Source organism: Cervus elaphus, chromosome 19 (genome assembly GCF_910594005.1).
Source record: "Cervus elaphus chromosome 19, mCerEla1.1, whole genome shotgun sequence".
NCBI classification, from domain to species: Eukaryota; Metazoa; Chordata; class Mammalia; order Artiodactyla; family Cervidae; genus Cervus; species Cervus elaphus.
Window position 1 is genome coordinate 35,464,838 of NC_057833.1, and position 22,275 is coordinate 35,487,112.

At 40.2% G+C, this 22,275-nt stretch overlaps 1 protein-coding gene across 6 annotated transcripts in view; it reads right to left on the minus strand.

The window, feature by feature from the left end:
* MCF2L2 (MCF.2 cell line derived transforming sequence-like 2) overlaps positions 1 to 22,275 on the minus strand; it is a 269,485-nt gene that overhangs the window by 29,680 nt on the left and 217,530 nt on the right. For all 6 annotated transcript variants that reach the window (XR_006335262.1, XM_043874177.1, XM_043874176.1 and 3 more), the window contains 2 exons: positions 17,311 to 17,382; positions 14,576 to 14,701 (listed from right to left, as the gene is read on the minus strand). Coding sequence is in view for 5 of the 6 variants with exons in the window: in XM_043874177.1 (XP_043730112.1) it covers positions 14,576 to 14,701; positions 17,311 to 17,382 (198 nt within the window). In the remaining variant the exon portion in view is untranslated. The remainder of the gene's footprint in view (positions 1 to 14,575; positions 14,702 to 17,310; positions 17,383 to 22,275) is intronic.

A 22,275-nucleotide genomic window follows, 5' to 3' on the forward strand; every position in this document is an offset into this window, starting at 1 on the left:
GCTTGGATGGCATCACTGAGTCAATGGACAAGAGTTTGAGCAAATTTCAGGAGATAGTGAAGGACAGGGAAGGCTGGTGTGCTGCAGTCCATGAGGTCATAAAGAGGTCATGTCTGACTTAGCGACTAAACAACAACAACATCATGAACCATTAAATAGGCGTTAAAAAATATTATGTATATTGAACTGTAAATACCTTTTAAAAATGACTGTATATCTGAAAGTCTAAAATAGAAACTTCAAGGCAATAAATTCTAGTCATTTTTATGGTGTGTGTGTCATAATTTCAGTACTGTTTTTCTCTTTTTCCTTTATAAAATTTACATGCAGTAAATGTGGTGAGTGAAGTCCTCACTGAGGAGTAAGAATCCCAGTCACAAGGCCTTCTCTCCTAAAAGCATGATGTTCCTGTTGCAGGTTGCACAAACTCAGCTTGACTGTGAACTAAGACAGGTGGGTGATGGGTTCATAAGGATCTGCAAAAAGTTACTCACTCTATCCACATACTTCCTGCACCCACTTAAGTATAACCACTCCAGCCCTCAGTGAGTGCTGTCTTCTTTTACAACCATTTAATTTATATTACTCAGGCATATATAGTGCAGGAAATATGTTTAGTCAAGGCTGGCAAAAGAAGGTGTTTAATACCTGCCACAGGAACAACTGTATTTAAAAACTGATTTATACTCCATCTCATTTCAAAAATTAGATCAGTTCAGTTGCTCAGTTGTGTCTGACTCTTTGCAACCCCATGGACTGCAGCATGCCAGGCCTCCCTGTCCATCACCAACTCCTGGAGTTTACTCAAACTCATGACCATGTCATGAGTCAGTGATGTCATCCAACCATGTCATTCTCTGTCATCCCCTTCTCCTCCCACCTTCAATCTTTCCCAGCATCAGGGTCTTTTCAAATGAGTCAGTTCTTCATATCAGGTGGCCAAAGTATTGGAGTTTCAGCTTCAGCACCAGTCCTTCCAATGAATATTCAGGACTGATTTCCTTTAGGATGGACAGTTTCATCTCCTTGCAGTCCAAGAGACTCTCAAGAGTCTTCTCCAACATCACAGTTCAAAAGCATCAATTCTTTGGCACTCAGTTTTGTTTATAGTCCAACTCTCACACCCATACATGACTATGGAAAAAGCATAGCTTTGACTAGATGTACCTTTGTTAGCAAAGTAATGTCTCTGCTTTCTAATATGCTGTCTAGGTTGGTCATAACTTTCCTTCCAAGGAGTATGCCATCTTTTAATTTCATGGCTGCAATCACCATCTGCAGTGATTTTGGAGCCCCCCAAAATAAAGTTTCTCACTGTTTCCATTGTTTCCCCATCTATTTGTCATGAAGGGAAGGGACCAGATGCCACGATCTTAGTTTTCTGAATGTTGAGTTTTAAGCCAACTTTTTCACTCTCCTCTCTCACTTTCATCAAGAGGCTCTTTAGTTCTTCTTCACTTTCTGCCATAAGGATGGTATCATCTGCATATCTGAGGTTATTGATATTTCTCCTGGCAATCTTGATTCCAGCTTGTGCTTTATCCAGCCCAGTGTTTCTCATGAAGTACTCTGCATGTAAGTTAAATAAGCAGCCTTCACGTACTCCTTTCCCGATTTGGAACCAGTCTGTTGTTCCATGTCCAGTTCTAATAAAATATATATTTTCTGTCTGTCTATGTAAAATAGGCAGACAGAAAATAACCAAGGAGATTAGGGTGAAGAAAAAAATAAAGCTTAAAACAATAAGATGAAGATGTACATAAAACACATACAATAAAGCCATGTGAACTTGCTGCAGACTAGGCTCTAATCTAGCAGGCAGTACACAGGAAATATGGAGAGCTATACAATTCATTATGTCTAAAGACTTACCCAAACCAGTTGTTCAGGAAAAGCATGTCAACTTGTTAATAAGATATGAAAGAAATTTCTCCCATGGGTCTTCATAAAGGATCACTGTGTCAAATGCTGAGCCCACTGCAGTGAACCTGGACTCCCTGCATTGGGAGAGCAGAGCCCTACCCACTGGACCACCAAGGAAGTCCCGGCACAGCCTTTTGTTTTAAAATTAATTTATTTTAATGGGAGGCTAATTCCTTTACAATATCATGATGGCACTTGTCATACATCGACATGAATCAGCTATGGGTAAATATGTGTCCCCCCATCTTAAAACCCACTCCCACCTACCTCCCCACCCCATTCCTCTGGGTTGCCTCAGAGTACCAGCTTTGGGTGCCCTGCTTCATGCTTCAAACTTGCACTGATCGCCTGTTTTACATATGGTAATATACATGTTTCAATGTTATTCTCTCAAATTATCCCACCCTCACCTTCTCCCACGGAATTCAAGTATGTGTTTTACATCTGTGTCTCTTTTGCTGCCTTGCATATAGGATCATTGTTCAGTTCAGTACAGTCGCTCAGTTGTGTCCGATAACTTGCGACCCCATGGACTGCAGCACGCCAGGCCTCCCTGTCCATTGCCAACTCCTGGAGTTTACTCAAACTCATGTCCATTGAGTCGGCCATCCAACCATCTCATCCTCTGTCATCCCCTTCTCCTCCTGCCTTCAATCTTTCCCAGCATCAGGGTCTTTTCCAACGAGTCAGTTCTTCGCATCAGGTGGCCAAAGGATTGGAGCTTCAGTTTCAGCATCAGTCCTTCCAATGAATAGTAAGGGCTGATTTCCTTTAGGATTGAATCGTTTGATCTCTGTGCAGTCCAAGGGACTCTCAGAAGTCTTCTCCAACACCACAGTTCAAAAGCAACAATTCTTCAGCACTCTCCTCAGCTTTCTTTACAGTCCAACTCTCATATCCATACATGACAACTGGAAAAACCATAGCTTTGACTAGATGGACCTTTGTCAGCAAAGTAATGTCTCTGCTTTCTAATATGCTGCCTAGGTTTGAGATAGCTTTTCTTTCAAGGAGCAAGCAGCTTTCAATTTCATGGCTGCAGTCACCATCTGCAGTGATTTTGGAGCCCAGAAAAATAGTCTGTCACTGTTTCCATTGTTTCCCCATCTATTTGCCATGAAGTGATGGGACCAGATGTCATGATCTTCGTTTTTTGAATGTTGAGTTTTAAGCCAGCTTTTCACTCTCCTCTTTCACTTTCATCAAGAGACTCTTCAGTTGCTCTTCGCTTTCTGCCATAAGGGTAGTGTCACCTGCATATCTGAGGTTACTGATATTTCTCCCAGCAACCTTGATTCCAGCTTGTGCTTCATCCAGTCCAGCATTTCTCATGATGTACTCTGCATATAAGTTAAATAAGCAGTTTGACAATATACAGCCTTGACATACTCTTTTCCCAGTTTGGAACCAACCTATTGTTCAATGTCCAGTTCTAACTGTTGCTTCTTGACCTGCATACAGATTTCTCAGGAGACAGGTCAGGTGGTCTGGTATTCCCATCTCTTTCAGAATTTTCCACAGTTTGTTGTGATCCACACAGTCCAAGGCTTTGGCATAGTCAATAAAGCAGAATAGATGTTATTCTGAAATTCTCTTGCTTTTTCGATGATCCAGCGGATGTTGGCAATTTGATCTCTAGTTCCTCTGCCTTTTCTAAATCCAGCTTGAACATCTGGAAGTTCACGGTTCACATACTGTTGAAGCCTGGCTTGGAGAATTTGGAGCATTACTTTGCTAGCCTGTGAGATGAGTGCAATTGTGCGGTAGTTCGAGCATTCTTTGGCATTGCCTTTCTTAGGGATTGGAATGAAAACTGACCTTTTCCAGTCCTGGGGCCACTGCTGAGTTTTCCAAGTTTGCTGGCATATTGAGTGAAGCACTTTCACAGCATCATCTTTTAGGATTTGAAATAGCTCAACTGGAATTCCATCACCTCCACTAGCTTTGTTTGTAGTGATTCTTCCTAAGGACCGCTTGACTTCACATTCCAGGATGTCTGGCTCTAGGTGAGTGATCACACCATCATGACTATCTGGGTCATGAAGATTTTTTTTTGTATAGTTCTTTTGTGTATTCTTGCCACTTCTTTTTAATATCTCCTGCTTCTGTGAGGTCCATATAATTTCTGTCCTTTATTGTGCCCATCTTTGCATGAAATGTTCCCTTGGTATCTCTGATTTTCTTGAAGAGATCTCTAGTCTTCCCCATTCTATTGTTTTCCTCTGTATCTTTGCATTGATCGCTGAGGAAGGCTCTCTTATCTCCCCTTGCTATTCTTTGGAATTCTGCATTCAAATAGGTATATCTTTCCTTTTCTCTTTTGCCTTTCACTTCTCTTCCTTTCATAGGTATTTGTAAGACCTCCTCAGACAACCATTTGGCCTTTTTGCATTTCTTTTTCTTGGGGATGGTCTTCATCACTGCCTCCTATACAATGTCATGAATCTCCGTCCATAGTTCTTCAGGCACTCTGTCTATCAGATATAATACCTTGAATCTATTTCTCACTTCCACTCTACAGTCATAAGGGATTTGATTTAGGTCATACCTGAATGGCCTAGTGGTGTTCCCTACTTTCTTCAATTTAAGTCTTAATTTGGCAATAAGGAGTTCATGATCTGAGCCACAGTCAATTCCCGGTCTTTTTTTTTTTTTTTTTTTTTTTCAGCTGACTGTATAGAGCTTCTCCATCTTTGGCTGCAAAGAATATAAGCAATCTGATTTCAGTATTGACCATCTGGTGATGTCCATTTGTAAGGTCTTCTCTTGTGTTGTTGGAAGAGGGTGCTTGCTATGACCAATGTGTTCTCTTGGCAAAACTTTGTTAGCCTTTGCCCTGCTTTATTCTGTATTCCAAGGCCAAATTTGCCTGTTACTCCAGGTATTTCCTGACTTCCTACTTTTGCATTCCAGTCCCCTATAATGAAAAGGACATCTGTTTTGGGTGTTAGTTCTAAAAGGTCTTGTAGTTCTTCATAGAACCATTCAACTTCAGCTTCTTCAGCATTACTGGTCAGGGCATAGACTTGGATTACTGTGATTTTGTGGGGTTTGCCTTGGAAACGAACAGAGATCATTCTGTCATTTTTGGGGTTGCATCCAAGCACTGCATTTCAGACTCTTTTGTTGACTATGATGGCTACTCCATTTCTTCTAAGGGATTCTTGCCCATAGTAGTAGATATAACAGTCATCTGAGTTAAATTCACCCATTCCAGTACATTTTAGTTAGCTGATTCCTAAAATGTCAATGTTCACTCTTGCCATCTCGTGTTTGACCACTTCCAATTTGCCTTGATTCATGGACCTAACAGTCCAGGTTCCTATGCAGTCCTATTACAGCATCGGACTTGACTTCCATCACCAGTCACATCCAAAACTGGGTGTTGTTTTGCTTTGGCTCTGTCTCTTCATTTTTTTCTGGAGTTATTTCTCCACTGATCTCCAGTAACATACCTACCAACCTGGGGAGTTCATCTATTAGTGTCCTATCTTTTTGCCTTTTCATACTGTTCATGGGGTTCTCAAGGCAAGAATACTGAAGTGGTTTGCTGTTCCCTTCTCCAGTGGACCATGTTTTGTCAGAACTTTTCACAATCGGATCGTCATTACCATCCTTCTAAATTCCATAGGGGATAGTGATATGCTTCTCTGAATGACAATATCATTGCAGAAGTTGAGCACTCAGTGGAGTTCATGCATGAGTGCTAAATTGCTTCAGTCATGTTCAACTCTTTCCAACCCTATGGAATGTAGCCATTCAGCCTCCTCTGTCCATGGGATTTTCCAGGAAAGTATACTGGAGTGGGTTGCCATGCCCTTTTCCAGGAGATTTTTGCAACCCAGGGATTGAACTCACATCTCCTGTTTCTCCTATATTGGCAGGCAGGTTCTTTACCACTAGCACCACCAGGAAGCCCTAAATTCCATATATATATGTTAATATACAGCATTTGTGTTTTTCTTTCTGACTTACTTCACTCTGTGTAATAGGCTCCAGTTTCATCCTCCTCATTAGAACTGACTCAAATGGGTTCCTTTTTATAGCTGAGTAATATTCCATTGCGCATATGTACCACAACTTCCTTATCCATTCGTCTGCTGATGGACATCTAGGTTGCTTCCATGTCCTAGCTATTGTAAACAGTGCTACAATGAACATTGGGGTACATGTGTCTCTTTCAATTCTGTTTTCCTCAGGGTGTATGCCCAGCAGTGGAATTGCTGGGTTATATTGCAGTTCTGCATCACCAACTTGATGGACATGAATTTGAGTAAACTCCAGGAGTTGGTGATGGACAGGGAGGCCTGGTGTGCTGCGATTCATGGGGTCGCAAAGAGTCGGACACGACTGAGTGACTGAACTGAACTGGACTGAAATGATTGCAGTTTTAGTCCCAGTTTTTTTTTTAAAGGAATTCCACACTATTCTCCATAGTGGCTGCACCAGTATGCATTCCCACCAAGAGTGTAAGAGGGTTCCCACTTCTCCACACCCTCTCCAGCATTTATTGTTTGTAGACTTTTTGATGACAGACATTCTGACCGGCATGAGATGATCCGTCTTTGTGGTTTTGATTTGCATTTCTCTAATAATGAGTGATGTTGAGCATATTTTCATGTGTTTATTAGCCATTTTTATGTCTCCTTTGGAGAAATATCTGTTTAGTTCTTTTGCCCACTTTTTGACTGGGTTGTTCATTTTTTCTGGCATTGAGTTGCATGAACTGCTTGTATATTTTGAAGTTTAATTCTTTGTCGATTGTTTCATTTGCTATTATTTTCTCCCATTCTGAAGGCTGTTTTTTCACTTTGCTTATAGTTTCCTTCGTTGTGCAAAAGATTTTAAGTTTAATTAGGTCTCATTTGTTTATTTTTGTTTCTATTTCCATTACCCTGGGAGGTGGGTCATAAGGGATCTTGCTGTGATTTATGTCAGAGAGTGTTCTGCCTATGTTTCCCTCTAAAAGTTTTATAGTTTCTGGTCTTACATTTAGATATTTAATCCATTTTGAGTTTGTTTTTGTTTATGGTGTTAGAAAGTGTTCTAGTTTCATTTTTTTTTTTTACATGTGGTTGACCAGTTTTTCCAGCACCATTTGTTAAAGAGATTGTCTTTTCTCCATTGTATATTTTTGCCATCTTTGTCAAAGATAAGGTGTCCATAGGTGCATGGATTTAACTCTGGATTTTCTATTTTGTTCCATTGATCTATATTTCTGTCTCTGTGCCAGTACCATACTGTCTTGATGACTGTAACTATGTAGTATAGTCTGAAGTCAGACAGGTTGATTCCTCTAGTTTCATTATTATTTCTCAAGATTGCTTTGGCTATTCAAGATTTTTTTGTATTTCCATACAAATCATGAGACTGTTTGTTCTAGTTCTATGAAAAATACCATTGGTAGCTTGATAGGGATTGTGTTGAATCTATAGATTCCTTTGGGTAGTATACGCATTTTCACTATATTGATTCTTCTAATCCATGAACATGGTATATTTCTCCCTCTATTTGTGTCATATTTGATTTCTTTCATCAGTGTTTTATAGTTTTCTATACATAAGTCTTTTGTTTCTTTAAGTAAATTTATACCTAAGTATTTTATTCTTTTTGTTGCAATGGTGAATGGGATTGTTTCCTTAATATCTCTTTCTGTTTTTCAATTGCTAGTATATAGGAATGCAAGGGAGTTCTGTGTATTAACTTTATATCCTGCAACTTTACTATATTTATTGATTAGCTCTAGTAATTTTTTGGTGGCATCTTTAGGGTTTTCTCTGTAGAGGATCATGTCATCTGCAAACAATGAGAGTTTTACTTCTTTTCCAGTCTGGATTCCTTTTACCATCACAGCTTTTAAAAGCAATTCTAAAAGAGACCAGAAGAATGGGGAAGCAGGAAAAAACCCAGGTTATACTCTCTGATGACCTGCAGAGGGTGGGTGATATTAACTAAGGTGTCTGCCAAGACATGGGCTGTAGAGGCTGAAGAGGCCACCCTTGGCAGCAATGTTTTTGTCCTTTACAACCTCTACACTTCTCGTCCCTCCCACAGTCATGGCTGTGATTGAACAAAGGATGTGAATCCAGAGACGGGCCAGCCCCTTACCACAGAGGCCCAGTGTAAAAAAGATGTGCCTCATGGTCAGTCTGATCCCTGTGAGAACTGAGGAGATCTGAGGGGGAAGCAGTAAGCAGCAGTAATTGTAACTGTGAGATATGTTATGAGAGGGCTGGAGCTGGAATAAATGATAAGGAAGAAGAGGTATGGAGAAAGTAAGTCACCAGAAACTATGAGGAAGAGGAAAAGAGACTGATGGGGGGAAACCAGTCAGTGGGTGGTAAGAAGAGAGAACATACCCGGCATGTATAGGTAAAGCACACAGGTGAGAACCCCAGCTGATTTCCCAGGCCAAAGCCCTAGAGTTGCTCTGTGCCCTGGAATTGTTGAGTTCCCACATCCATGACCCCTTTCCTGTCGTTGTTCTGACTCTTCTTGAGGCCATATGGTTGCCTTTTCCCATTAGCCTGTCATTACTGGAGTTACTAGAGGAAATTGCTGTGTTTTTTGGGATGACTTGGAAGATATGGGTTGCATATCACTCAGGTCATCTTGCATCAACTTCCTCAGGACCACACTAGCAATGGGGTCAGACATCTCAATGCTTGAGGCCCATACTGTGGTGGCCGAGGGCATATGCTCTGTATAGCACTGATGAAGGACAGGTGTCCATATATTACCATCATGGATGCATGCCTGTGTGGAGGTCCCCCACTTCCAAAGGGAAGAGGGTAGGGGGATTGCTCTGAATGACCAAGCAATGACCAAGGATGACCTGTTGCATCTTTTCAACCTTATGTATCCTTTCTTTCCAATCAGACAAGAGTTGGTCCCAAGACCAGAGACCACATGCACAACTTCTTGTAGATACTTGTGCCCAAAAGTATTGAATCATTTATTGACAGTTAGTGAGGGCCTGGAGGGACACAAAACTAAATGCTCAGCACTGTGAGGAAGCCAATTCAGTGAAGACCTTGAACTGCCTTGAACAGTACTTCCCCCAAAACTCATGTCCACCCAGGATCTCAGAATGTGACTTTATTTGGAAATATGCTCTTTGCAGATGTCATTAGCTAAAACAAGGTCATACTGGATAAGGATGGGCCCTTATCCAGTGACTGATGTCCTTATAAGAAAAGAAAACAGAGACACACACAAGAGAAGACAGGATGACAAGCAGAAACTGGAATGATGCAGCTCTAAGTTAACAAAGTCAGAAGACCAGCAAGGAACAATTCTTTCCTAGAATCTTCAGAGGGAGCATGGGCCTGCCAACACCTTGATTTTGGCATTCTTGCCTGCAGAACTGTAAAAGAAAAAATTTTTGTGTTTTTTCAGCCACCCAATTTGTGGTGTTTTGCTATGACAGCTTTAGGAAATAAATATAGCCCCAACCCATTTTTCTACTAGTGATGTAATGGTGTGACCCTCACTTTGGTGTGTTGATGAATTTGATGGGTGTGAGCTCAGGGATACAAAACAGGGGCTCCCCCAAACAAATAAGCTAATGAAATGTCAGATGTCTCCTCCATATGGAAAATGATGGCAAAATAATCCAGTAAATGCTACCATTTTATTATATGCAGAGTATATCATGCGAAATGCCAGGCTGGATAAAGCACAAAATGAAATCAAGATTGCCGGAAGAAATATCAATAACCTGAGATACACAGATGACACCACCTTTATGGCAGAAAGTGAAGAAGAACTAAAGAGCCTCTTAATGAAAGTGAAGAGGAAAGTGAAAAAGTTGGCTTAAAACTCAACACTCAGAAAACTAAGATCATGATAGCTGGTCCCATCACTTCATGGCAAGTAGATGGGGAAACAATGGAAACAATGAGAAATTTTATTTTGGGGGGCTCCAAAATCACTGCAGATGGTGACTGCAGCCATGAAATTAAAAGACACTTGCTCCTTGGAAGAAAACCATAACAAACTTAGATGGCATATTAAAAAGCAGAGGCATTACTTTGCTGATAAATGTCCATCTAGTCAAAGCTATGGTTTTTCCAGTAGTCATGTATGGATGTGAGAGTTGAACTATAAAGAAAGCTGAGCACCGAAGAAATGATGCTTTTGAACTGTGGTGTTGGAGAAGACCCTTGGGAGTCCCTTGGACTGCAAGGAGATCAAACCAGTCAATACTAAGGGAAATCAGTCCTGAATATTCATTGGAAGGACTGATGCTGAAGTTGAAACTCCAATACTTTGGCCACCTGATGCAAAGAACTGACTCATTTGAAAAGACCCTGATGCTGGGAAAGATTGAAGGCAGGAGGAGAAGGGGACGACAGAGGATGAGATGGTTGGATGGCATCACTGACTCAACAGATGTGAGTTTGAGCAAGCTTTGGCAGTCAGCGATGGACAGGGAAGTCTGGCGTGCTGCAATCCATGGGGTCACAAAGGGTCAGACACAACTGAGTGACTGAACTGAACTGAACCATTTTCATATGTGGACATTTTCTAGGTAAGAGCTCTGATGTAAGAATTCAAAATGTGACTATATCAACCAAGGGGCTTCCCAGGCGGTGCTAGGGGTAAAGAACCTGCCTGCCAATGCAGGTGATATAAGAGACATGGGTTTGATTTCTGGGTCAGGAAGATCCCCTGGAGGAGGACATGGCAATCCACTCCAGTATTCTTGCCTGGATAATCCCATGGACAAAGGAGTCTGATGGGCTACAGTCCATGGGGTTGCAAAGAGTTGGACATGACTGAAGCAATGTGTCACAGCACAGCACAGTGCATATCAACCAAATGAAGAATTTGGCTGAGAGTGTGAATGTAGGGAAGAGACCTCTTTTCAGGGCTCAGGTTTTCACTCCTGGCAACAACAACTAAAGGGACAGAACTATGTATTTTTACGCAAAGAGGCAGGAAACATCTGGATAAATGAATTAACACAAAGCTTGATCCAGAAATGAAAAGCAGAAGCTGTGGGACACAGGGGCCTATGATTACAATTGCCAGAAGCAAAGGGGTTCCTTCCTTTCCAGCCTGATTAAGAACCCAAATAAGTCAGCACTGGGTTCTATATTCAGCATCTACCACCACCCAGGCATAGTGCTGGGTGCCTTATGATTTAATGTAGTCACATTTGAAATTCTTACATCAGAGGTCTTACTTACAAAATGTTCACACATGAAAATGGCAGCATTTACTAGATTTTTTAGGCCATTGTTTTTCATATGGAGGAGACCATCTGACATTAATTAATCCTCATTTACTCCTCACAATCACCCTTTAACATAGGTGTTGTGAGAAGCCCAAGGCAATTCTGCTGAGTCACCAAGATTATTTACTCACCCTTATTTCTGCAGCCAACACTATGGCAAGGAAAGTGGGAGCTAAAATAGAAAATAAAATACCTGGCCCTATCCCACAGTAAATTTGTAATAAAAATAATTCCTTTGTTGAATAACATAAATTTGTTCCAGAAAATAAAAATATTTCATTCAACCATTACTATTCAACTTTGGAACTTGTTCCTGGCAAGTAACAATTTAAAAGAACTCAAAATACATCTATATTTTATGCATTGGATTAAATAGGGGGAAAATTTTTTTTGTAAGGAGAAAGAAGTAAATGACATCTCAGTGTTCCACAAAACAAACTTTCTTAAAAACTTTTTTAAGCTTCTGTGATTAAATTAAACCCAAAACTGAGTGTACACAAAAGGGAAAAAATGTAAATATCAGAAGGGCATATTTTTAGTTGTTTTAATTATGAACTCACCCACAAACTTCCATTTCTTTCCTTCACAAAACCAAATTAATATTGGATGTCAAGTAGAGAAACTAAGAAGTTAAGGTCTGAATTTCTCTCTCCCTACAGCACGTGACTGTAAGTATCTTGTAATAAAGTTCTATGAAGCTGATGCAAAGAATCTCAAAATCACTAGATCTGAGTTAATAGTAGTTGAGTTGTTAGTAAACTCTAAACAGAATCAGATGAAGAATATGTTGAGAGGTTGGCACCCTGGATAGGGAGCAGAGATCAAAGAAATAGTCCTAGCTAATGACCACATGATTGGGGTGAGTTAACTCTTCTTTTCATGGACCTGTTTCTGAATCAGAAAGCTGAAAAATCCAATGTCTGCTCTTCCATAACTCAATAGGATTATATAAGACTGTCAAGATACATTACTTAATATACTAGATGTAAAGGAAGTTGAAGTCTTAGTGAGAAAGAAACCATAGAGTGTATGTTCTGAGGACACATGGGGAAGAAAAGTTCTTTGCACTGGTGTTAAAAAAATCTCTAAAATTCTATAAACTCATTTATCTTATTTGCAAACCAGTTTGGAGTGAAATCAGAGTAGATTGCTATTTACTCACATTTTAATCATTCTTTTCTCATAACTTCCTCTTTGTATGTTACTTACACTCAGAATAATAGCTGGGAGTTTCCTGCCCTGAGTACAGGTTTCAGGATATTCTTTTGATTCAGGAAAATGGATATGTAATACAGTTAGCTGACATGTGTTCAAAGATAAAAAGAACAGAAAGATGTTCTGAATGATTAAACAAGTTGCTTTCTTGGCTTTCCTTAGCCGAAGAAGGAAACAGTTATCAAGAAAACAATCCTCTCTGCCCCACGCTGCATGGTTCATGAATACCCTCTTAAATCATGCATCAGTAGTAAGCATAGAGTGTTTTGGAGTCCCAGGGGACAGTAACAGCATTGTTGCCCAGATCTCAGCAAACCCAGTGTAGCTGTTTCTGAGATGCTGGCCAGAGAAAATCCAGGAGGGAGGGAAATAAAAAATTAAGGAATTTTTTTGCTTGGTTTGATTTCTGACAAGGAAAGAAATAAAAGGGTCATTTCATCTATCCAGACCTCAATAAATAGAATTTTAAATTCAGGTAAAAATGAAAAGGAAGAAAAGAGAAGGAAAGTATCTGAAATATAATTCTTTGAATGCTTGATCCCCATGTGAGAAGCAGAATAACAGCCTCCCAAAGATGCCTGTGTCCTTTTAATCCCTGGAGACTGAGAATATGTTAAGTTACATGACAAATGAATTAAGATTGTTAATTGGCTGAATTTGAGATATGGAGGTTATCATGGATTAACCGGTTAGGCCCAATGTAATCACAAGAGTCCTTATAAAGTGGAAGAAGTATAGATGATCTTATTTGCAAAGCAGACAGAGACACAGAAATAGAGAATAAATGTATGGACAGCAAGGGGAAAGGGCGGGGGTGGGAGGAATTGGGAGTTTGTGATTGACACATATACACTGCTGATACTATGTATAAAATAGGCAACTAATGAGAACCTACTGTATAGCTCAGGGAACTCTACTCAATGCCCTGTGGTCACCTAAAAAGGAAGGAAACACCACAAAGGGGGTATATGTATATGTATGGGCTTCCTAGGTGGTTCAGTGGTAAACAATCCTTCTGCCAAGCAGGAGACACCGGTTCGATCCCTGGGTCAAGAAGATCCCATGGAAAAGGAAATGGCAACCCACTCCAGTATTCTTACCTGGGAAATCCCATTAACAGAGGAGCCTGGTGGGCTACAGTCCATTAGGTTGCAAAAGAGTCAGACATGACTTAGCAACTAAACAACATGTATACATATAGCTAATTTCACTTTGCTATACAGCAGAAACTAACACACATTGTGAAACAATTATACTCCAGTAGGGGAGAGAAATAGAAGAGATGGTCTGAGTGATGTGAAGCAAGAAGAACTCAACCCACTGTTGCTGGTATTAAAGATGTAGAAAGATACCATGAGTGGAGGAATGTGGGCAGCCCTTTTAAACTGGAAAAGGAAGTGAAATATCCTCTCCAAAAACCTCCAGAAAGGAAGGCAGACACCTTGATTTTAGCCTGGTGAGATAAGATAATAAACTTGTGCTATTCTAAGCTGCCAAGCTTGTGGTAATTTGTTATGACAATGACAGCAAATACATCTGAGTCAAAATCTAGAGTACTTCACAGCAAAAGCCAGCTGTATATTAATTATGTCCCAGCCCCAGTGAGATCATACAGTCTTAGTGGATAGTTTGCCTGGAATGCCTGGGTCTGGCCTGCTTGGGATTAACTCTAATGCCAGAGTTGAGATGACCCAGTCCCCAGCACTCCCTCTTTTGGTATTTTTCTTTAAGCACATGGATTAAGGAATATACAATACATGCTCATTGGACCTCTTCTTGGATCTGTGATGTAAAATGGGGTTAGACATTCACTCAGGATCCATTTTCACAGAGAAAATAAAGCTAAAGAAGGAAAATCTCTTCATATTTTAATGGTGCCATGAGTGAGAAAATAAATAACTTCTTTGCACTTTCTCCTGCCCAATATGCTCTGATCCCTGAGTTCCTGCTTTTTCTAGAATGTGGGTCAGTTTCAACATTCGGGACCCCAAGAACCACAACCCAAGATTCCTAAAAATGCAGAGGTGCTGCTTGGAATCCCATAGCACACGTGTGCTGACCGATTTAGATCACTTTGCCCAGAGTCAAATTCCTTCCCCACAGATCAGTTCTCTAACTTTGTCACAGTACCTCCTACATTTGTAGGACTGTGTCTGCCTTTGGTTAAAATGTCCCAACACTTGCTAAAGAACATACCGGACATCCAGTGACTGCTGCCAGGTCCATGGCCAATTCACAGGACTTGATCAAATCCTCCATCATGGCCAAAGCCTGTTGTAGGTCAGCTAAGAAGGCTGAATCCTTGGTCCTCTTTGGCTCATTCTGTGGAAACCAAATGCCTTGTTGGAAATCAAAAGGTAAACCATCTACCAAGTGAAGAAAGAAAACAGGACAGAGATAAGGAGCCATGGATCCAGCCAGCAGGAAGTGACTGAGAAGATAGGTATGTCAACCTGTTTCCTTGCTCCCAAAGGTGGCTAAGGATATTTGCTGGTTTAAGTATATCACACACACACACACACACACACACACACACACACACAAGCAAAATCACTGACTACATTTTCTGCACACTATACTAATGAAGAATGAAGTTCATAAAAGCATCGACATCATATTCTGGATATTTAAGAGATATCCTGAGCTTTTGTAAAGCATGAAAACTGTAGCCCTTTAAAAAGGCTGCTCTCCCTTTTACTCCCCTACCCCTCAGGGCCTATTGAAAAGTACAGGTTGAGTATCATATTCCCGTATTTAATGTGATAGTCTTTTCTTACAGATAAAATCATACTTAAAACCATTTCAGAGGAGGATATCTGTAAACTATACAAGCAAAGAATAGGCTGCCATGTGGAGGTTTACTAATGATTTTACGTGTAAACACCACAATGGCGGCATTTGCCACACTGAATCTCCCCATGTTCTGTCACCATTAAAGATGCCAAAGAGGTAAGCCAATGTGATCTGTACCTCCCAAACAGCATGAAGACCCAAAATTAAGGGGAAAAAGCTAATTTAAGAGACCAACAAATATTCCAATGATTACTATTGTGACACTTAGGACATGTTAGGGATAGTTGTTTCAGTTTGAAAGTCTTTCGCTTAGGATTTCTGTATTTTATTCCCCTGCTACCTAGATAGCATATTTATCTGTTTTCTGGTAAATACAAATAGAAAGCCTTAGGTTTTGTCCATTTTTAAAAAACACAACAGTTTCCACAACATAAAGCCCGCTTCTTCTTGTCCTCTCCTGTAAGACATAAGCAAAGGCTTGTGTGTTTTTTTAATCTCTGCTTAAACACTGAAGATTAGCATCTTTGAACCAGAGATATGAATGACAGGGCTGATGAATGGAGTGGAGCATGCTGCCTCCACTGAACAATATGCCATGGATTCTTACTTTCTTACTCATGGTAAATACACTCCAGGTCCTGGTGAAAACCAACAGACTCTCACCTGAGTTTACCACGTCATTAACAAAGGATTAAAAGTCCTTACACCAGGCATCTCCTTCTTTACTAAACACCTGAAACTCAACTTACTTTCAGAGACTCTATGGCTCCTAGTCTCTCTCCTTCCCACTAACCCTCCTCCCACAAGCATGATGGGGGGCAAGTTTTGTGTGATGTAGGACTCTTACAAATGTTATTAAAGCTCTTTACATTCTTACCTACATTATTAAACCCCTGTAACCCAGGCTAGCTCCACTTGCTCCCGGCTATAAAAGTATTACCTATCCCTTGAGCTTCTTTTAGTCTTAAGCCATCCCCACAACACCTTTTGACCAGGGAGGGCATGGAAACGACCACTCCTTGTGACACATGCCTTATGTTTTTCTTTTTATATCAGAATTTCATACTAGGGAAAAAAAAACAAACACAAAAAAACACTTCCAAGCCACAAGTTTCTTCCCATCACATCTTCCAAGAGAAACTTGGTTGTCTTAGAATTCACACACACACATACACATTTGGGAGGGAATAAGGCATAATGTATACAGATTTACTAAGGAGTACAAAGAAGTAAATATAAATCATTCATAATCCTACCATGCGGGAAAACAACTGTAGGATTTTTTTTTTTAATTTTATTTTTAATTGGAGGATAATTACTTTGCAGTATTGTGATGGTTTCTGCCATACATCAACATGAATCAGCCATAGCTATACATATGTCCCCTCCCTGTTGAACCTCCCTCACACCCCATCCCACCCATCTTGGCAAGAATCCAAATTGATACATCCACTATGGAGAACAGTATGGAGATTCCTTTAAAAATTAGGAATAAAACTACCATATGACCCAACAATCCCACTACTGGGCATATACCATTAAAAAAACCATAATTGAAAAGGACACATGCACCCCAGTGTTTATTACAACACTATTTACAATAGCCAGTACATGGAATTTTATTGTATTTACTTCCAGGCTTTTATGTGTGCATTTCACACTTTCACTTACTTTTGTATTACTGTGAAACATTTTTATGTGGAAGGAAGAAAGTATATTACCATTTTTGCTATTACAAATCCCCACTTTGAAATTGTCTTTAGTTTTTTTTGTTTTCTCCTGACTATGAATTACGGGATGAATATTATTTTAGAAAATTTACACAATAAAAATCATACACTAAGAATACAAAATCACCATAAGTCCTTCCATGTATAGACAAACACCATTAACTTCCCTGGTAGCTCAGACCATAAAGAATCTGCCTACATTGTGGGAGACCAGGGTTCGATCCCCAGTTCGGGAAGATGCCCTGGGGGAGGGAATGCAACCCACTCCGGTATTCTTGCCTGGAGAATTCTATGGACAGAGGAGCCTGGAAGGTTATAGTCCATGGGGGTCGCAAACAGACATGACTGAGCGACCAACATTCACTTCATTAGCAGTTAGTAAATAAAATAATATTTAATTTCCAGTACCTTAGCCGAACCTCCTTCTAGATCACTTGGGTCCATCTCCAAATCCTCAGGAGACTCAAAATCCAGCAGCCCCTGCATTAACCCAAAAGTCTTATTGAAAATCAAAAACTCAAATGGCAACTTAATCTGTTGTGCAAACAATCTCCAGCCAATGCTAAACTGAGGCTGTATATAAATTTGTCTGTTTGTCACTAGTATGAGGGAAAAAGCAAATGGAATATTCAGCACAAAGTTCTTTCCACAAACATAGAATCACATTGGACACACTATTTTGTAGCCTGCTTTTTTCCAGCAACTTATTATGAACATTTCCCCACAACAATATTTTTTTTAAACATGTTTTTAAATTGTGGCAGAGTATTGCATACTATGGGCTTCTCAGGTGGCGCCTAGTGGTAAAGAACCCACCTGCCAATGCAAGAGATGCAAGAGACTCAGGTTTGACCCCTGGTTGGGAAGATCCCCTGGAGTAGGAAATGGCAACCTGTTCCAGTAATCCTGCCTGGCATTTTCATGGACAGAGGAGCCTGGTAGGCTACAGTTCTTAGAGTCACAAAGAGTCGGACACGATTGAGCGACTGAGCACAAGCAGAAAGGATTGCATGCTATAGCTAAATCATAATTGATTAATTCCCCTCTCCTGTTAAATATTTATGTTAAATAATTTTTTACTACAATGATAACAATCTTTATACATTTTTCTTAAGGATAAATACCTAAAAGTTGAATTGTTAATGTTAAGAGTTGTGATACATGTTTCCAAGTTCGTTAGAGAAGGATTATGTCCCCATCAGTCATATATGAACATTTTTTTCACCATCCCGTAGCCTACTTGGAGTATTACTATTTAATCAAAAAGTTTTGCCAGCCAAATCAACAGAGCAATCCCACCTTACTGCTGTTTTGAATTTGAATTTCTCAAATAACTAGTGAGGTAGAACTCTCAAAAAAAAGTTTGTTATTAGCTTTTATTCTTTTGTAAGCTGCCTAGTTCCTTTGTTCATTTTTCTATTATTTATTTTGCTTTTAATTTCAGCTTTATTGAGGTATAATTGACATATAATATTTACAGTGTCTTTTTTTTTAAGAGATTTATACACAGTTTTAATGAAAATTTTGAGAGTAACAATGTCCATCACTTAACCATGAATAAGACAGGGACTTTTCATGACATGAAGGAGATAGAAATAACAAACTCTGAAAAGGAAGGAAAAAAAAAAACACTTCAGGCTAGTGCTTTGTGACCGTCAGAGGGAGGAAGCAACTCACAGCCAACAGAGAAGCTAAGGTGGTAAGATGCTTTGAATGACTAAAATTAAGGAAGCAGAAAACATCCTTAGACAGGAATTTATGTCCTAAGTTGCTTTAGTTGTGTCCGACTCTTTGTGATGCTATGGACTATAGCCCGCCAGGCTCCTCTGTCCATGGGACTCTCCAGGCATGAATACGGAAGTGGGTTGCCATTTCCTTCTCCAGGGTACAGCGTGTCTTGTAGTGATTTGATACATGTATATACTGTGAAAGTATTCCCCTGCCTAGTTGAATAACACATCTATCATTTCATTTCTTTTTTCAGTATGAACATTTAAATCCTACACTCTTGTCACATTTCAATTATACAATACAGTCTTATCAACTATAGTCGCTACATTTTACATTAGAATTTCAGACCTTATTCATCCTTTCATTTATTTTTTAATTGGAGGAAAACTGTGTTAGTTTCTGCTGTACAATGTGAATCAGCCATAATTATATATATTTAACTATATAATTAATTAAATACAATAATATCATTATATGTGTGTGTGTGTATATATATATATATAATTGGTAAAGGGTACAAACTTTTACTTATGAGATGAATAAGGAACTGAGAAAGTAGCATTGACATTATCCTGTGTAAAACAGATAGGTAGAGGGAAGCTGCTATATATTAAAAACACAGGTAGCCCAGACTGGTGCTCTGTGGCCATATATTATAGTATATTATATTAGCCCTCCATCCCCTCCCTCCCCTCCCCCTGATCCCACCCCTCCAGGTGGTCACAGAGTGCCAGTCTGGGCTCCCTGTGTTATTAATATATAGCAGCTTCCCACTAGCTATCTGTTTCACACAGGATAGTGTATGTATGTCAATGCTACTTTCTCAATTCCATATTCATCTCCTAAGTAAAAGTTTATACCCTTCACCTATTAATTTTTTTTTACACAGTGGTCTATTTAAGACATGAGTTGGATTACATAGGAAACCAGCATGACCACTTATTCTAGATCATCTTTCTTGTAATAAGCTAAACTTACTGTAAACAAATAATGTACCATTTTGCAAACCATATTTTATTAAAACAAAATCCAAGCAAGGAAAATTCTCTACATTAAATTTGATAGTTTCCATACATCACTTACCCTGTTTGACAGAAATAATGAGCTCATCTCTACTAATCTTCTAGATTTTGCATATGTGTTAATATACAATATTTGTTTTTTTCTTTCTGACTTTCTTCACTCTGTAGAGACTCTAGGTCCATCCACATCTCTACAAATGACCCAGTTTTGTTCTTTGACATATATAAACTACCACGTGTAAAATAGATAGCTAGTGGGAACCTGCCATAAAGCACAGGAAGCTCAGCTCAGGGCTCTGTGATGACCTAGATGGGTGGGATGGGGGTGGGGTGGGGGTGGAGGAAGGCCCAAGAGGGAGGGGACATATGTGTAGGTATAGCAGATTCACTTCATCGTACAGCAGAAATGAACACAACATTGTAAAATGATTATATTTCAATTAAAAAAATTAAGTAATAGCAAAAACAAACAAACAAAAAATCATGAGCCCTATGAAAGTGAGTTCTATTGTTCCTTAGTGCATCTATCTTTAATGTATGCTGGGCTTCCCTGGTGGCTCAGCTGGTAAAGAATCTGCCTGCCAATGAAGGAGGTATAAGAGATGTGGGTTTGATCCCTGGGTCAGGAAGATTCCCTGGAGAAGGAAATGGCAACCCACTCCAGTATCCTTGTCTGGAAAATTCCATGGACAGAGGAGCCTGGCTGGCTATAGTCCACGTGTTCGCAGAGTTGGACATGACTGAACACACATGCCTAATGTGTGCTGATAAATAATGTATTAGTATTATCTAGTCAACTTGCTATGACATAGACATTACGTACATTATGTACTCTGTCATGACTTTTAATTTCATAACATCTCAGAAAAAGGTATTAAGCATTTCACAGATACTTGTTTTTTATTTTTTATTGCTAATTTCTACAGGCTTATTATTAAACATGTGACCATTTGTCACATATCTTGCTAATACAATATTTTTCCCATTTTTTCATGTGTCTGTTTTTAATGGTATAATCTATCATTCCTTTTCCTTTTTGTTTTATACTTAGAAAGCTTTCCCACACCAGGATCCCATGAACCTTCCTAGGGTATGAGGCAGTTGGTCCAATATCCATACTCTCCCAAATAAGCTGATGGTAAGCACTGCAGCGGGGTTTCCCAGGTGACACTAGTGGTAAAGAATACTCCTGACGTGGGTTCAATCCCTGGGTTGGGAAGATCCCCTGGAGGAGGGCATGGCAACCCACTCCAGTATTCTTGTCTTAAGAATTCCATGGACAGAGGAGGCTGGCGGGCTATACTCAAAGAGTCAGACATGACTGAAGCAACTTAGCAGGCAGGCACTGAAGCATGAGCTCGGTCCCTCAGAGTAGAGAACACTCCAAAGTTCTTCCTCTCTTCATGGGCATGCCAATGGTTTACACTTGTTCTTCCAGGCAGGAAGAAGCTTAGCTATGGCATAACCTGGTCTGTCTTGAGTAGCCTCCCACGGTTTTTGCACAGACTCCCAAGGAATATTTTATAGTGATCTTGTCTCTTGTTTCCTCAGCGAAATGAAGCTAACAAACCTTCTAAGTATTTTTAACATGCATTACCTCACTTAATGTTCCCAAAAAGCATACTAGGAAAAGTACAATTACTACCTTCATACTATAGGTGAGGGACCTGAGGTACAGAGAGGTTAAGCAATTTGCCTGGTTTCACCGTAGCCTGGAAGCATCAGAGACAGACCACACCCAGGATGTCTAATTCCTGAGTCAGTGTTTCTAATCACTATGTCCTACAATCCTCCATGGAAGGTACAGACTTAGCTATTGCATCAACATTGCTTCTATGGGAAAGCTTGAGCTCTTCAGTATTGGGTGCACCAGGCCCAGGAGGTGAAGACCCCTACATAGGTCCTGCTCCCTCCTCACTGAGCCCAGCAGTAGGTAGGACTTCTAAAGTTAGGATGACAGTGAAGATGGGGCTGTCAGAGGAGCACAAGGCCCTAAGTGAATGCTTTATCAAGCATGCTCATAGATGCCACTCATGGAGGGAATCAGAGGGTCACCTTCCTCACTCCCAGGCTGGTATGATGACTTTGGGTATGAAACAACAGCTGCAGATTACATGATGGAAGCTTCCTGGGGGTCAGCCCTGAGCTAGCTCTTGACTGCGACTGTGTCACTCACTGGCTCCTCACTGAACCTCTGTGGGAGGGTGAGTGTCCTCACTTTACAGACGAGGAAACCAAGGCCTTAGAGGTCCCCTACACTGGTGGCAGCAGAGTCGGTGTAGCCGAGGCTGGGCCTACTGATGCCAAGCTGAGGGGAACTTGTCCTGAGGGCAGAACACTGGTGATAGCTTGACTGCCCTGAGCCTCTGTTTCTTCACAATCCAGAGCCTTTGGGCACATATGACTGTGGGGATTAAGTAAGAAATACACGTGGGAAGGTATTCAGTAAACAGCTTGCTTTCAAATTAACAGAGTAGCCACTGGGCAAGACCTGCTTATAAAGGTTAATTAAAAACAGACCTTGGAAGAGTGGCCCAGGCCTTTCCCCCAGCTTACATGTGGCAAAGCAGCCTTGACAGAGCTCCTGACCTCTGTGTGAGTATGTGTGTGTGTGTGTGGA